The sequence below is a fragment of the Microcaecilia unicolor genome, chromosome 5, assembly GCF_901765095.1.
Source record: "Microcaecilia unicolor chromosome 5, aMicUni1.1, whole genome shotgun sequence".
In the NCBI taxonomy this organism is placed as follows: Eukaryota; Metazoa; Chordata; class Amphibia; order Gymnophiona; family Siphonopidae; genus Microcaecilia; species Microcaecilia unicolor.
In genome coordinates this window covers 200,761,199-200,778,031 of record NC_044035.1, presented here as the reverse complement: position 1 = coordinate 200,778,031, position 16,833 = coordinate 200,761,199, and the positions used below count along the sequence as shown (strand labels likewise).

General features: G+C 44.6%; 1 protein-coding gene across 3 annotated transcripts in view; it reads right to left on the bottom strand.

Annotated features, from left to right (window-relative positions):
* The window catches only part of AMFR (autocrine motility factor receptor), a 501,372-nt gene that overhangs the window by 315,275 nt on the left and 169,264 nt on the right, over window positions 1-16,833 (bottom strand). For all 3 annotated transcript variants that reach the window (XM_030203707.1, XM_030203708.1, XM_030203706.1), the window contains one exon: window positions 11,850-11,982. In XM_030203707.1, the coding sequence (XP_030059567.1) occupies window positions 11,850-11,982 (133 nt within the window). The remainder of the gene's footprint in view (window positions 1-11,849; window positions 11,983-16,833) is intronic.

The window sequence follows — 16,833 nt, the reverse complement described above, 5'->3', positions numbered from 1 at the left end:
GAGAGAGACAGAGAGAGGACACAAGGGTATTGTTCTGATTGTGCACGAAGAACAGATAACAGACTAGCCAATAGCTACCGACTTTGCATGTGAACTCCCATCAGGAGAGACTGATAGAATACAGGAACAATCCATATATGGTATAAGGCTACCTAATGGTTCTAGTTTATGGGAAATCACATGATTTATGAGAAATGTAATTTGCAACAGTATATATGTGATGTCCGGGAGGTGTTAGCTGAGCAGTCCCTTGTTTTTCAGGATGCGCATTACTGAAAACCTGCTCCAGGGTGAGAACTATTGTTTGTATTTTTGGCTCTGTGATATGCTAATAAAGGTAATTTACTGGCTGTGCCAAATGGAGTCTAAGTTCTCTTTCTTATTTTACCAGCTGTTGGGGCTATAGTGCTTTCTCTCCCTGTGGGGAAATACACAAAACTCAAACATGAAATTGCTGATCTGTAACCTGTAGTTAAAATCATCTGTAGTACCTGAAGACTGGAGAGTGTCCAATGTAATGCCAATTTTTGAAAAGGGTTCCAGTGGTGATCCAGAAAATAAAGCCTGACTTCAGATCCGGAGAAAATAGTGGAAACTATTAGAAAGATTAAAATTACAAACACGAAGACAAATATGGTGTAATGGGATAGAGTCAGCATGGGTTCAGCAAAAGGAAGTCTTGTCTCATCAATTTGCTTCATTTCTTTGAAGGCGTTAATAAACATGTCGATAACGGTGAGCTGGTTGATGTAGTGTATCTGAATTTTCATTAAGCTTTTGACAAAGTTCCTCAAGAGAGACTCCTGAGAAAATTAAAAAGTCATGTGGATTAGGAATCGTTATTGGACAGTAAACACAGGGCAGGGTTAAATGGCTATTTTTCTCAATGGAGGAGGGTGAACAGTGGAGTGCCACGGGGATCTGTACTGGGACCGGTGCTATTTAACATATTTATAAATGATCTGGAAAATGGAACGAGTGAGGTGATTACATTTGCAGATGACAAAACTATTCAAAGTTGTCAAAAACATATGCAGACTGTGAAAAATTGCAGGAAGACCTTAGGAAAAGACTGGGCATCCAAATGGCTGATTAAATTTAATGTGGATAAATGCAAAGTGGTGCACATTGGGAAGAATAATCTGAATCATAGATACCTTAGGAATCAGCACTCAAGAAAAAGATCTAGGTGCCGTCATAGACAATAAGCTGAAATCTTCTGCCCAGCTACTTAGCATTTCTATAGCGCTACTAGGGTTACGCAGCGCTGTACAAGTTAAAACATGGGGAAGGACAGTCCCTGCTCAAGAGAGCTTACAATCTAAAGGTAACAAACTATGTAGTCAGTGTAGTCAGTGTATCATGAATGGGGAAGGTGGTTAGGCGCCAAAAGCAAGGGAGAAGAGATGGGTTTTGAGTAAGGACTTAAAGATGGGCAGGGAGGGCGCATGGCGTATGCCCAGTGTGCAGCGGCGGACAGAAAAGCAAACAGGATGATAAAAATTATTAGTAAAGGGATGCAAAATAAAACCAAAAATGTTATAATGCCTCTGTATTGCTCCATGATGCATCCTCACCTTGAGTATTGTATTCAATTCTGGTTGCCGCACCTCAAAAAAGATATAGCGGAATTAGAAAAGGTTTCAAGAAGAGTGACTAAAATGATAAAGGGGATGGAACTCCTCCCATATGAGTAAAGGTTAGAGATCTTCAGCTTGGAAAAGACAGCTGAGGGAGGATATGATTAAGGTCTATAAAATCCTGAGTGGTGTAGATTGGATAGAAGTGAACTGATCTTTCACTCTTTCAAAAAGTACAAAGACCAGGGGACACTCAGTGAAACTACATGGAAATACTTTTAAAACAAATAGGAGGAAATATTTTTTCACTCAAAGAATAGTTAAGCTCTGGAACTCGCTGGAGGATGCGGTAAAAGCGGTTAGTGTATCTGGGTTTAAAAAAAGGTTTGGACAAGTTCCTGGAGGAAAAGTCCATAGTCTGTTATTGAGATGGACCATGGGGAAAGCCATTGCTTGCCCGGGATTGGTAGCATGGAATGTTGCTACTAATTGTGTTTCTGCCAGGTACTTGTGATCTGGATTGGCCACTAGACTAGATGGGAACACTGGTCTGACCCACTATGGCTATTCTTATGTTCCTAATAATCCCCTGGGCTATTATTAGAAACATTAGGTTTTCTGGAGTCTAGGATGGGCTATTATTAGAGGCACTTCAATGTTTAGGAGGTCTGAAAATGGCAACACAAGAAAAAGACAGACTACAGACTGATGAAGTGTTCAACTTCTACTGTCTGTGCCCGGATTGAGGTCGAATAAACTTGGATGGGCTAGAGTGGAGCTTTTCAGGGGCTATGACAACAACTTCAGAAATTTTAGAACAAGGCCAATGCCAAGCAGACATCTACGGTCCATGCCCTAAAAAAGGCAAGGATAAATCAAGATCAGATATACATATGATGTATCACTTCATACCATATGTAATGAGTTTATCTTATTAGGCAAACTGGATGGACCATACTGGACTTTATCTGCCGCAATCTATTATGTTACTATGTTCAACAATTTTTAATTATTAAAATGAATGATTGAAACAAACCATGCTGTCATATTCTAACCATCCTTTTTCATTATTTAATCTAAATAACCATAAATTTCAAGAACTATAACAACATTTACTACAACTACCTTAATGAACCTGCCAACAAACGTGCTTACTGATAACTCTGAATAGAAGCACCGGTATTTCTGGTTATGTAGAAGATCCCCGTAATCAGTGTTAAAGATAAGAAAAACAATATCTACCATTATATAGTGCAATTATAATCATGAGTTTTTAACACATTTTTGTTGGCCAGTTTGCTATAATTACCAGTAGCTACATGACTATTAGTGTTCATTTGAGGAACTGTAATCAAAGTCAGAGGGATTGTCCATGCTTTCTGCAACTGCTGTTACCATATCTACTTCCATGCCAGTAAATTCCTCAAAATCTTTGTTGTCACCACACCACCAAATATCATCATCTTTACAGTCATCTAAGGCATTTGTTAAGCTCATTTTCAAGCGGCTTTTCCAGATGATTCCGGGGTCTAGACAAGCCCATTTTAGAAAAAGGTGAGTTTGAGGCTTTCAATAATGGCTGCCCGTATAAGTGTGGGCTCCTTGGACCACCCAATCATCCCACTTTTCTTGAAAGCAGGCTTTGAAAGGCCTGTTCCATGATACATCATTGTGCAGCCTCAAGATATCATGGCCACATCGCTATTGCCTCCAAAGAAACACTTCTTTAGTAACTAGTTGACCTCTGGAGTTTTGTGGCTGTGAAAGGTATCCCATACTAATTTTTGTTGTGAATTATCACTTTTCCTTAACTTTTTTACCCACCAGAATGTAATGTTCTCATTGTTCCATCCATTTGCAGTCATGCGTACCAATATCCCAGGAGGTACAGTTGTTGGGTCCCATTTCCCTTTTAAAATGGTTGGTGGTAGTTTCTGCCCATTGGTCATAATTGCCAAAAGGACTGACACATTTTCTTTTTCATGGCCTGTGATATGTATTTCACCATTTTGTCACCAATGTTTGGTTCCCTGGTGTGTAAAAACATACATCCATGTTCCCAATAAGTGTTAATGGATCATTTCTAAAGTAACATCTATAGATAAAAAAGCAGACGCATGTGTTTGCTTGTTTGTACGTGTATCTGAACTCCTCCAGTCCCCGAAGAGCTATGGCCACCAAACCCGGAATGCAGACTCTACATAACGTTGCCATAGTTATTGCGTAGTTTGAAGCGGTTCGTTTCATCTAGGCACCCGGGGGAGGGGGAGCATTACCTCCATCTTTCTTGCTGTTGCTAAGTGACAAACTGCTTAGGACAGGGCAAGGGCAAAAGTATTAGGATCAGGCTGGGAAGTGTGTATGTGCATGAATTCTCTACTCTCTCCCAAGTCTATGAGATGAGACAGATTACTAAGCGAAAAACTGAGGGCTTGGGAGACTGTGACAGAAACTGCTTGGGACAGGGTGAAGTTTCAGAGACTGGTAGGGAGAAACATGGACAACAGCTGTGCAGTTGACCCTCTCTCATTCTCTAATACCCTCTTCCAGAGACTGTTGGGAACAGGGTACAGACAAAGTATTGGGGTCAGGCTGGGAAGTGCATGAATTCACTACCCGACCAGGGGAACACTCCTTGAAAAGGGCGGGAAACTGAATTTCAATATGCCTTTGAAAAGAAGGCTGTGTTTTGACAGGAAAACGGTGAAAGCCAAACAGAAGGCACTTGCTAGATTGAAAGAAACAACTAATCAAGAAAATCAACCTAAACAAATTGATTGGAAAAGAAAAGTTAGTGCTAGATAGGGAATCATGCTCTGATTTAAGGGAGTATTAAACTCAATGTCACCCTTTCTCACACACCCCTCAGCAAAACACCGCAGTCACACTCAGCCATTTTCACACCCCTCAACTCACACTAACCAATTCTAATAGAGCACTCAACAAAACACCCCACTCACACGTTCTCACACACCCCTCAGCAAAACAACCTCAATCACACACCCCAGAATAGCACACCCCTCTGTACCACACCTCCACAGACACGCACCTGTTCTCACACACCCCAGAGTAGCACACCTCCACGCACATTCACCCCTCAGCATACTTATACAGTGTTATTACAAAGCATTAACCAATCGCTGAACACCACAAGCGGGGACAGCCAGTTCTTTTTTTTTTATTATTGCAATTTGTAACATAATCCAAGGTATAAACACTTTGAAGGAAATACAGAAATATTTATAAGGAAACTAGGCCAAAGCCAACTTAATTAGGAAATAAAGCGAAATACTTACCTGTAGCAGGTATTCTCCGAGGACAGCAAGCTTGAAATTCTCACCAGTGGGTAGACGCCGTTCCCAACTCGCCCGGTTTGGAAATATGCCATAGAAAAACAAGAGCTTTTTGCAGCGTGAGCAGCACTCCAGTTTGCATCAGCAAGTGCCTTCCCGCACACAGTGCGAACGTGCAGGCTCAGATTAATACAAAAGCAAAATGCCAAATAAAAATGTAGAAAGGACAACTCCAAAGGGAAGTGGGTGGGATTGTGAGAATATGAAGCCTGCTGTCCTTGGAGAATACCTGCTACAGGTAAGTATCTTTGCTTTTTCCGAGGACAAGCAGGCTTACAATTCTCACAAGCGGGGAATCCCTAGGATCCAGGCTCACCCAAAACAACAAGCATTAGTAAATTGTACTCACAACGGCGAGGGCTTAACGCAGATTAACCTGAAACTATATACAACTAGCTAAGAGAGCAGCCTGGAACAGAATAAAACGGGCCTAGAATGGTGGAGTTGGATTCTACAGCACTGACTGCCCAAACAGACTGTCACGTCAGGTATCCTGCTTAAGGCAGTAGTGATATGTGAATGGGTGGACTGAAGACCACATTACAGCCTTGCAAATCTCTTCAATGGAGACTGACTTTAAGTGGGCTACAATGTGGCCATGGCTCTGACATTATGACATTAAGTCATCCGAGCCTGGGCATAAGTGAAGGAAATGCAATCTGCTAGCCAACTGGATATGGTGTATTTCCCGATGGCGACTCTCATTCTATTGAGATCAAAAGATACAACTGGGCAGACTGTCTGAAGGGCTTCGTCCGCTCCATGTAAAAGGTCAACGCTCTCCTGCAGTCCAAGGTACGCAAGCTGCTTTTGCCAGGATGAGCATGAGATTGGGAAAGAAATGTTGGCAAGACAATCGACTGGTTTAGATAGAACTCTGACACCACCTTCGGTAGGAACTTGGGGTGCATGCGGAGGACTACTCTGTTGTGAAAGCTCACTGACCCTACGAGCTGAAGTAACAGCCACTAAAAAACGATCTTCCAGGTCAAGTACTTTAGACAGCAGGACTTCAGTGACTCAAAAGGAGTTTTAGTTTGAAAGCCGTTGCCCATGAATCCATGGTGTTCAGGCTGTTTGTGATTTCGTTGGTGATTTCTGACAGTTTTGATTTGAAAGGTATATATATGGTGACATCGTACGCATAGATAAAAGGGTTTAGACCTTGCTTGGATAGTGAAAGTGAACCCTTATGGAGACCAGACTCTGATAAGTATGCATGCAGGGTCTGTATAGGACAAGAAAGGCAATCTATGGCCTTGCTCTCACACCAGATGGCAATCCTCCTCCATTTAAAAGAGTAACACCTCTTAGTGGAATCTTTCCTGGAAGCCAGCAAGACATGGGAGACACCCTCAGAAAGACCCAAGGAAGCGAATTCTAGACTCTCAAATTCCAGGTTGTGAGAGACTGGAGATTGGGATGTAGAAGCAACCCCTTGTTCTCTGTGATGAGGGTCGTAAAACACTCTAATCTCCACAGTTCTTCGGAGGACAAGTCCACAAGAAAAGGAAACCAAATTTGTTGCTGCCATTAGGGCACAATCAGAATCATGGTTCCGCGGTCTTGCCTGAGTTTCAACAAGGTCTTTACCACTAGTGGTATGGGAAGATACACATACAGAAGGCCTGCCACCAATGAAGGAAGGCATCTGACGCTAGTCTTTCGTGGGCCTGAAACCTGGAAAAGAACTGAGGGACCTTCTGGTTGATTTGAGTGGCGAAAAGATCCACCAAGGGGATGCCCCACACTCGGAGGATCTTGCGGGCCATGCCAATCTTTAGAGACCACTCGTAAGGTTGTATTATCCTGCTTAGTCTGTTGGCCAGATCGTTGTTTACGTCTTCCAGATAAGTGGCTTGGAGAAACATTCCATGTTGGCGAGCCCAATGCCACATCTGAAAGGCTTCCTGACACAGAGGGCGAGATCCGGTGCCCGCCTGCTTGTTGGTATAATACATTGTAACCTGATTCTCTCTTTGAATTAGGATAGTTTGATGGGACAGCCGATCTCTGAAAGCCTTTAGATCGTTCCAAACTGAGTGGAGCTCCAGGAGATTGATCTGAAGATTCGTTTACTTGAGTGTGGACCCATCTACATGAGCTCCCCATCCCAGGACAGATGCATCTGTCGTCAGCACTTTTTGCAGCTGAGGAATTTGGAATGAAAGTCCTAAGGTCAAATTAGACTGACTTGTCCAACACTGAAGAGAGCATATAAGCTCCGGGGACACTTGTATGACATCCTCTAGACTTAATGTGACTTAGTATCACTGAGAAGCCAGGGTCCACTGAGCAGATCTCATGTGCAGACATGCCATGGGTGTAACGTACACTGTGGAAGCCATGTGGCCCAACACTGTGACCTGCTGCAATGTCCGAACTTTGGATACTAGCGAAAGAAAATTGTCCGCATGCGTCTCTGGGAGGTAGGCTTGGAAATTCTTCGTATCAAGCAGGGCTCCTATGAACTCCAATTGTTGAACAGGATGGAGATGGGACTTGGGATAGTTGATAACAAGCCCTAGTAGCTCCACCACCCGAATAGTCATCCGCATGGACTCCCGAGCACCGTCCTAGGAGGTGCTCTTCACCAGCCAATTGTCACTAGGGAACACATGAACTCTCAGTCTGCACAGTGACGCTGTGTCACGGTCTCAGGTTCTCGGACACTGGAATAACGTGAGCCCTTGGGCTACTGTCGAGGAGCGGCAGCAGCAGACAAAATCCCCCAACCTGGACTGGACAAACGAGCAAGGATGGAGCTGGAATCTGGAAAAGACTTGGCTGGACTGGAACCAAATACTGGAATAGACTTGGCTTGGCTGGAACCAAATGCTGGAAAAATGCTGGAATAGACTTGGTTTGGCTGGACCGGAACCAAATGCTGGAATGAACTTGGTTTGGCTGGCCTGGAACCAAATGCTGGAATGAACTTGGTTTGGCTGGCCTGGAACCAAATGCTGGAACGGACTTGACTGGAACAACAGGACTGGAGCAACCGGACTTCACCTGTGCTGACCACCGTTCCCCAGAGGTTGAGCCCATAGGTGCAGGCGGCCTGCAGGACTTACAGGACGGAGCTGGCAGACAAGAAATGCTGGACCAGACTGACTGGAACAACAGGATTCTCACACCGAACACTGGATACTAAACAAGCTTCACTAAAACAGGATTCAGGACTCAGGATTCTCACACAGGGTACAGGATACTGAAACAAGCTTGACTAAAACAGGGTGAAGGATTCACAGACAGGCTAGACAGAAACAGGGCCAGGGTATACATACAAGCTTGGCAGAAGCAGGGCTCAGGATATACTACTACTATTTAACATTTCTAAAGCGCTACCAGGGTTACACAGCGCTGTACAATCTAACAAAGAAGGGCAGTCCCTGCTCAAAGGAGCTTACAATCTAAAGGACAAAAAAGTGCAGTCAATCAAATTGAGGGCAGTCTAGATTTCCTGGATAGCGGTACAATGGTTAGATGCTGAAAGCGACATTGAAGAGGTAGGCTTTGAGCAAGGATTTGAAGATGAGCAGGGAGGGGGCTTGGCGATGAAGCTACAATGTAGTAAATTTAAAACGAATCTGAGAAAAATTTTCTTCACTCAATGTGTAATTAAACGCTTGAATTCGTTGCCAGAGAATGTGGTAAAGGCGGTTAGCTTAGCAGAGTTTTAAAAAGGTTTGGACGGCTTCCTAAAGAAAAAGTCCATAGTCCACTATTAAATTGGACTTTAGGAAAATCCACTATTTCTGGGATAAGCAGTATAAAATGTTTTATACATTTTGGGGATCTTGCCGGGTATTTGTGACCTGGATTGGCCACTGCTGGAAACAGGATGCTGGGCTGTATGGACCTTTGGTCTTTCCCAGTATGACAATACCTATGTACTTATGTAAAGCAAATTGAGGGTGTATCCGAGTCGGACTATTTGAAGAAACCACCGGTCAGAGGTTATGAGTGCCACCTTTGGTAAAAAAAAACATTAACCTCCCCTCAGGTTGGAAACTGACTGTGGCTACGCTCTGCTGGAGCCAGTCAAAAGCTCGTCCCTTGCTTTTGCTGGGGAGCTGCCGGAGCCTTGGGTGCACGCTGCTGAAGAGAACGAGCTCGCTGGGGCTGAGCCTGAGCAGGCTGGTGAGCCACAGGAGTGTACCTACGCCTAGAGTACTCCGCGACTTACAGAGGTGTAGTCCAGGACCTCAAGCATCTTGGCCCCGGGCTCATCGTCCACTTCTACAGGGAATGGAATGGCATCAGCCATTTCTTGTACAAAGGAGGTGAAAGAGAGGCTCTCAGGTGGAGACGTTCTCCTCTCAGGTGGTGGGGAGGGCTCAGAAGGAATCCCATAGGACTCGTTGGAGGAAACGTACCTGGGATCTTCTTCTGATGCCCATGAGCGCTCCTCCTCGGTATTTGATAACAACTCTCTAAGGGATGTCCGAAACCAGGCCCCCATCAATGCTGAGAACCCATGTCCTCGAGAGCGACATCGAGAAACTGGCGCCTGTCTTGACTCCGGTGAAGCTTCCTCCACCGATGTCGAAGAGGTGCCGGCCTGGTTGGCTGTCGACACCGGTGACGCAAGCGGCGCCAGAGACTGCATCATGGTCTGAAGACCAGGCGGGGCTACAGTGGCAGATATGGCAGGCACAAGCACCCCCGATACCAACACACATCGCTGCATTAGGTCATCTAGCTGCTCAGAGCAAGGCTCACGAAGGGCCGCCATCGGGAATGACTGTGGCGTTGGCTGAGGCGCAGGCTACAACCTGCTGGATCTCGGCTGTTTGGTGAGACATGCATCAGCACCTCTTGAGATTGGTGTCGATGATTCTTGGCTTTCACCCGATGCACATCACCCATGCTCCTCGGTGCAGACGAGGACAACGTTGAATCCTCCCGTCGCCTCGGGGTCAGGTCCGACAAAGGGTGGTCCCGGAGGCCTGCATAGCAGAAGGCCTCCAGACAGATGGAGACCCACTCGATGCCTCACTGCTCCCAGTGTCTCGCTGCACCCTACGCCTGGAATAAACTTCCTGAGCCCCTACATCTTGCCCCATCCTTGGCCACCTTTAAATCTAGACTGAAAGCCCACCTCTTTTACATTGCTTTTGACTCGTAACCACTTGTATCCACTCGCCTCCACCTACCCTCCTCTCCTCTTTCCTCTACACATTAATTGATTTGTTTGCTTTATTTTTTGTCTACTAGATTGTAAGCTCTTTGAGCAGGGACTGTCTTTCTTCTATGTTTGTGCAGCGCTGCGTATGCTTTGTAGCGCTATAGAAATGCTAAATAGTAGTAGTAATGTTGGTGTGATGCTCGACATCGATGTCAACGCCTCCGACCTCTATGCCGACGTCGAGGAACCGGACCTGGCTTCAAAAATATTCACACGCTGAGCCTCTCAGGAAACCCGGGTCCTCTTTTTCATATAAAGACAGTGGACACAGTTGGCAGGGCTATGGTAAGGCCCAAGGCACAGAAGACACCAACAATGGGTGTTTTTCCCTGAGACAGTCCGGTTGTACTCAGTACAACGCTTGAAGCTACTGAAAGTCTTCGTGGACATGGAAGGAAAACCCACACTGGCCAAACAAAAGGACGCGATGGTGCCTGAAAAAGGCACAAAAGAAAGAAGCCTGACCAGGCAGACCTGAAAATGGCCCGCGTCGAAAAATAAAAGAAACATACACGGGGCAAAAAAAACCCCAAAAAATAAAGGACCTCTCTTTTTTTTTTAATAAAAGGCAAAAGGGAGCAGGTAGGAAACCACCGAAGGCACTCAAAAAAAAACTAACAAAAAAAACCCCACTTTGACCAGGCGTGTGAGAAGCCACCACAAAAAAAACTGCTCTTCACGTGGAAAAAGCAGATCTGAGGCTGCGCATTCGCAAAGCAGGTGGGAAGGCACTCGTGGCTCAAGCTCCTAAAAGCTCTAGTTTTTTTCTATGGCAATACTGCCATGCGACGCGGGACAGCGTCTACCCACTTGTGAGAATAAGCAAGCCTGCTTACCCATCTAAGCAATAGCACATAAAGATAGGACTTAGCTTTATGTGGTCCAATTTGACTGCTTACATTAGGCTGTTAAGTGCCGACTCTTCCTCAAGACTACCCACAGAACAGCTGGCTTTCAGTTTAGTTGTCTTATCAGCGGATAGCCCATAACAAGCAATTTAACTGGCCGGGAGCTGATTCTGGCCAGTTAAATCACTTTGAATAATCAACCCCTTCATGTACAAATATAAGACACCAAGATATCAGGGGATTACAAATGGTTCAAAATATTGCTGTTCAGCTCATTACATATTTGACCATGAAAACTCCTCTTTTGATGGGGAACACTGGCTGCAAGTAGCCTAGTGTGTAGTATTCAAATTGTTATTATTAACACGCAAGATTATACTGGATAACCCTCTTTTTCCTTCTGGTACAATTCCTTACTATCTGTATGGCTGCATAGATCTAGTCAACAAAATCTACTAGTAATACCTTCTTTTCGATCTATTTGTCAGGAAACTTTTGCATTAACAGCATCGACATTATGGAATGATTTGCCTAGCTACCTCTCTCCGTTTAGAAATGTCATTCATAAAATTCAAAATGGGCTTACATTATTTATTTATTTTTTTAATAAAAGCATTTTTCCCTAACTCTGTAGTGGCTATTTGTTGCTATGGGGTCTGTGATGCAGCAGAATATCTGTGCACACCTATGGCTGACATTTCTTTATTCTGCTTTTTTTTTTTTTTTTTAAAGTTATATCAATACATTGTAAACTGCTTAGACATTTTATAACAGGCAGCATAACAATTTTTCATAAACTTGAAACTTTCAATTAATTGGCTTGTGGCTCAAATAGAAAATATTCTAATCCTGTAGCTTCTTCCATCATGTCACCTACCAGCATATGGATGTGGTGCAGCAGGTCCAGTGAGAGCAAAGATAGCTCCATGACAAAGTCAGTGTAATACACATAAGTTCCTTTTCCCTCCCAGGTTCCTTCATGGTTCAGATCCCAAAGATGAATTATATAACTGCAGGTAGAGGTAAATAAAACAATGTTATATTAGAATTAAAAATGTGACTAATTTAATCTTTAGCTGATTTAGAGGCGTATTTTCAAAGCACTTAGATTTACAAAGTTGCATAGTAACCTATGGAACTTTTTAAGTAAGTGCTTTGAAAACAAGCCTCTGTCATTTATTTCTTCATTTTATTTTAACACACATAGAGGCATATTTTCAAAGCACTTTGGGAGGCTAAGTTCCATAGGTTTCTATGGAACTTTGGGAGGCTAAGTGCTTTGAAAATGAGCCTGATAGCTTTAAATCCAGCTCAGAAAAACAATTTACACCTGAACCCCTCCAAGGTGTTCAAAGTTGTCTTCTTGATAGTTCCATCATACGCAGCTATCTTGGATCCTCTGGTAGCTCTAAACTAGTGGACATTATTTAAGCGGGCAGGAGAGGCTTCTGCCCAAAGAAATCACCTCTCTGTGGCTAGCCTCTGATATTCAGTGGCACTTAACCAGTTGGTGCCTACACCAAAACTGGCTAACTAGCGAGCATTTGGGGAACGAAGTTGGCACTTGTGCATATAAGTGCCAATGTTCAGCCCTTGACTGCATAAGATAACCGCTTAAATAGCGGTCCTACATTTAAGTGGTTCAACTTATGTGGTCAAGGGCTGAATATTGTACTTACCGCATAAGCTTCAGCAGCCAACCTAGAACCAGATATTCAATGCCAGTGCCCGGACATAACCAGGCACTGAATATCCAAGAATACAGCCAGTGGTGAACATAGAAAATGATGACAGCCACTTGCCAAATATGGACCAGAAAGTTTTATTTTCACTACAATTTTAAAAATTTGTGGCAACCTGATTCACTTGATGATCCCATATATATAGTAATAACATAGTAACATAGTAGATGATAGCAGAGAAAGACCTTTATGGTCCATCCAATCTGCCCAACAAGATAAACTCATATGTGCCACTTAATGTGTATACCTGACCTTGATTTGCATCTGCCATTTTCAGGGCACAGACCATAGAAGTCTGCCCTGCACTAGCCCCGCCTCCCAACCCTGCGTCTCACCACCAGCTCTGCCACCCAATCTCCACTAAGCTTCTGAGGATCAATTCCTTCTGAACAGGATTGCTTTATGTTTATCCCACGCATTTTTGAACGCCGTTACCTTTTTCATCTCCACCACCTCCTGTGGGAGGGCATTCCAAGTATCCACCACTCTCTCCATGAAAAAACTACTTCCTGACATTTTTCTTGAGTCTGCCCCCCTTCAATCTCATTTCATGTCCTCTAGTTCTACTGCCTTCCCATCTATGGAAAAGGTTTGTTTGCGGATTAATACCTTTCAAATATTTGAACGTCTGCATCATATCACCCCTGTTTCTCCTTTCCTCCAGCGTATACATGTTCAGGTCAGCAAGTCTCTCCTCATACATCTTGTAACGCAAATCCCATACCATTTTTGTAGCTTTTCTTTGCACCGCTTCAATTCTTTTTACATCCTTAGCAAGATACGGCCTCCAAAACGGAAAACAATACTCCAGGTGGGGCCTCACCAACAACTTATACAGGGGCATCAACACCTCCTTTCTTCTGCTGGTCACACCTCTCTCTATACAGCCTAGCAACCTTCTAGCTACAGCCACTGCCTTTGTCACACTGTTTCGTCGCCTTCAGATTCTCAGATACTATCACCCCAAGATCCCTCTCCCCATCTGTACATATCTGTCACGTCTGTGGCCGTGACCCCTCTCAGACTCACCTTATTTCCTGTGGTCAGCTTCTGAGCTGGCTTCTGTCTGTTGCGAGTTAGTTCTGTCTCTGTGTGCTGGATGTATTAGATTGTCGGTGTGCTGTCACCCGTTCCAGATTTCAGCTCAGTCCAGTCCGGATCTTCCAGGCTGCCCGACCCATAGTTGCCTGGTGATTGTTGCACCTGAGTCTCAGCTGCCTGCTGGGCTTATTAGCCATTTGGAACCTCTCTGCCTTTGCCTTTGCATTGCGTTTAAGGCCCTGGTATGTTGGTGCTTGTTGCACTTCTGCTAGTCCAGTGTTTGCCTGAGATTCTTGCCTGTTTCTAGTTAGTCTGTGTTTAGTTTAGGTTTTGCTTGCTTTCCTTGCCTGGTTTCTTGTTTGTAATTCTGTGTTTAGTTTCTGTTTGTCTGTGTTCTGGCTTTGGGGCTGCTTGCAGCTCTTTGTTCTGTGTCTTGTTAGTCAGTGTTTGTTCCCTGTTTATTGGCTGTTCTGCAGCTTTCTGTTCTGCCTTTAGCTTTCCCTTCCTTGCCCAGTCTCCTGTCTTGCTGCCCATGTTCCTCCCTTTCCCCTCTGACCCTCAGTCCCTGTGCTGCCTTGCTGTTATCCAGGCCTGCCCTGTCCAGCAAGTCCTGCCGGCCACCTGAAGCCCAGTGCTCAACTCTGGGTGAAAAGTGGCCAAGTGCAGGTGAAGCCTAACTGCTTGCCGGAGATTTGCCTAGTCTTCAGTGTGGGGTGGTTTTGCCTGCCACTGCCGCTCCTCGGCAGTGGCCCAAGGGCTCACAACCCAGTTTCCTGTTCAGAAAATGTGACAATATCAGACTCTCACCACCTAAAACATACATCTCCCGTGGATTTCTACTCCCCAAGTGTATCACTTTGCATTTCTTCGCATTGAATTTTAATTGCCAAACCTTAATCCATTCTTCCAGTTTCTGCAGATCCTTTTTCATGTTTTCCACTCCCTCCGGGGTGTCCAATCTGTTACAAATCTTAGTATCATCCGCAAAAAGGCAAACTTTACCTTCTAACCCTTCGGCAATGTCACTCACAAATATATTGAACAGAATCGGCCCCAGCACCGATCCCTGAGACACCGCACTACTCACCTTTCCCTCATCCAAGCGAATTCCATTAACCACCACCCTCTGGTGTCTGTCCGCCAACCAGTTCCTAATCCAGTTCACCACGTCGGGTCCTATCTTCAGCCTGTCAAGTTTATTTAAGAGCCTCCTGTGGGGAACCGTGTCAAAAGCTTTGCTGAAACCTAAGTAGATTACGTCCATAGCACATCCATGATTCAATTCTCCGGTCACCCAGTCAAAGAATTCAATGAGATTCGTTTGGCACGATTTACCTTTGGTAAAACCATGTTGTCTCGGATCTTGTAACTTATTGGCTTCCAGGAAATTCACTATCCTTTCCATCAGCATCGCTTCCATTACTTTTCCAATAACCGAAGTGAGGCTTACTGGCCTGTAGTTTCCAGCTTCCTCCGTCGTCCTCAAATCCCACTGAACCTCTCCCGTCTCCAAGGATTTATTAAACAAATCTTTAAGAGGACCCGCCAGAACCTCTCTGAGCGCCCTCAATATCCTGGGGTGGATCCCGTCTGGTCCCATGGCTTTGTCCACCTTTAGATTTTCAAGTTGTTCATACACACTCTCTATATCCACTCCATTCTCGTATGTACTTTTGCCAGTCAATCGTGGTCCTTCTCCAGGATTTTCTTCTGTGAAAACTGTACAAAAGTATTTATTTAGCAAATTTGCTTTTTCTTCATCATTATCTACATAGCGGTTCACAGCATCTTTGTCTCACAATTCCCTTTTTAGTCTTCCTCCTTTCACTAATATACCTGAAGAAATTTTTTGTCACCCCTCCTTACCTTTCTACCCATTTGTTCTTCAGCTTTCGCCAGACGTATCTCTCTCTTGGCTTCTTTGAGTTTCATCCGGTATTCCTCTCCGTGTTCCTCTTCTTGAGTTTTTCTGTATTTCAGGAACGCCAACTCTTTAGCCTTTATTTTCTCAGCCACTTGCTTGGAGAACCATATCGGTTTCCTTTTTTTCTTGCTTTTATTTACTCTCCTTACATAGAAGAAAAAGACTACTACTACTACTACTACTATTTAGCATTTCTATAGCGCTACAAGGCATACGCAGCGCTGTACAAACATAGAAGAAAGACAGTCCCTGCTCAAAGAGCTTACAATCTAATAGACAAAAAATAAATAAAGTAAGCAAATCAAATCAATTAATGTGAACGGGAAGGAAGAGAGGAGGGGGTAGGTGGAGGCGAGTGGTTACAAGTGGTTACGAGTCAAAAGCAATGTCAAAGAGGTGGGTTTTCAGTCTAGATTTAAAGGTGGCCAAGGATGGGGCAAGACGTAGGGGCTCAGGAAGTTTATTCCAGGCGTAGGGTGCAGCGAGACAGAAGGCGCGAAGTCTGGAGTTGGCAGTAGTGGAGAAGGGAACAGATAAGAAGGATTTATCCATGGAGCGGAGTGCACGGGAAGGGGTGTAGGGAAGGACGAGTGTGGAGAGATACTGGGGAGCAGCAGAGTGAGTACATTTATAGGTTAGTAGAAGAAGTTTGAACAGGATGCGAAAACGGATAGGGAGCCAGTGAAGGGTCTTGAGGAGAGGGGTAGTATGAGTAAAGCGACCCTGGCGGAAGATGAGACGGGCAGCAGAGTTTTGAACTGACTGGAGAGGGGAGAGGTGACTAAGTGGGAGGCCAGCAAGAAGCAGATTGCAGTAGTCTAAACGAGAGGTGACAAGGGTGTGGATGAGGGTTTTGGTAGAGTGCTCGGAAAGAAAGGGGCGGATTTTACGGATGTTGTAAAGAAAGAAACGACAGGTCTTGGCGGTCTGCTGGATATGAGCAGAGAAGGAGAGAGAAGAGTCAAAGATGACCCCAAGGTTTCGAGCTGAGGAGACAGGGAGAATGAGAGAGCCATCAACAGAAATAGAAAATGGGGGGAGCGGGGAGGTGGGTTTGGGGGGGAAAATGAGAAGCTCGGTTTTGGTCATATTTAATTTCAGGTGGCGTTGAGACATCCAGGCAGCAATGTCAGACAAGCACGCTGAAACTTTGG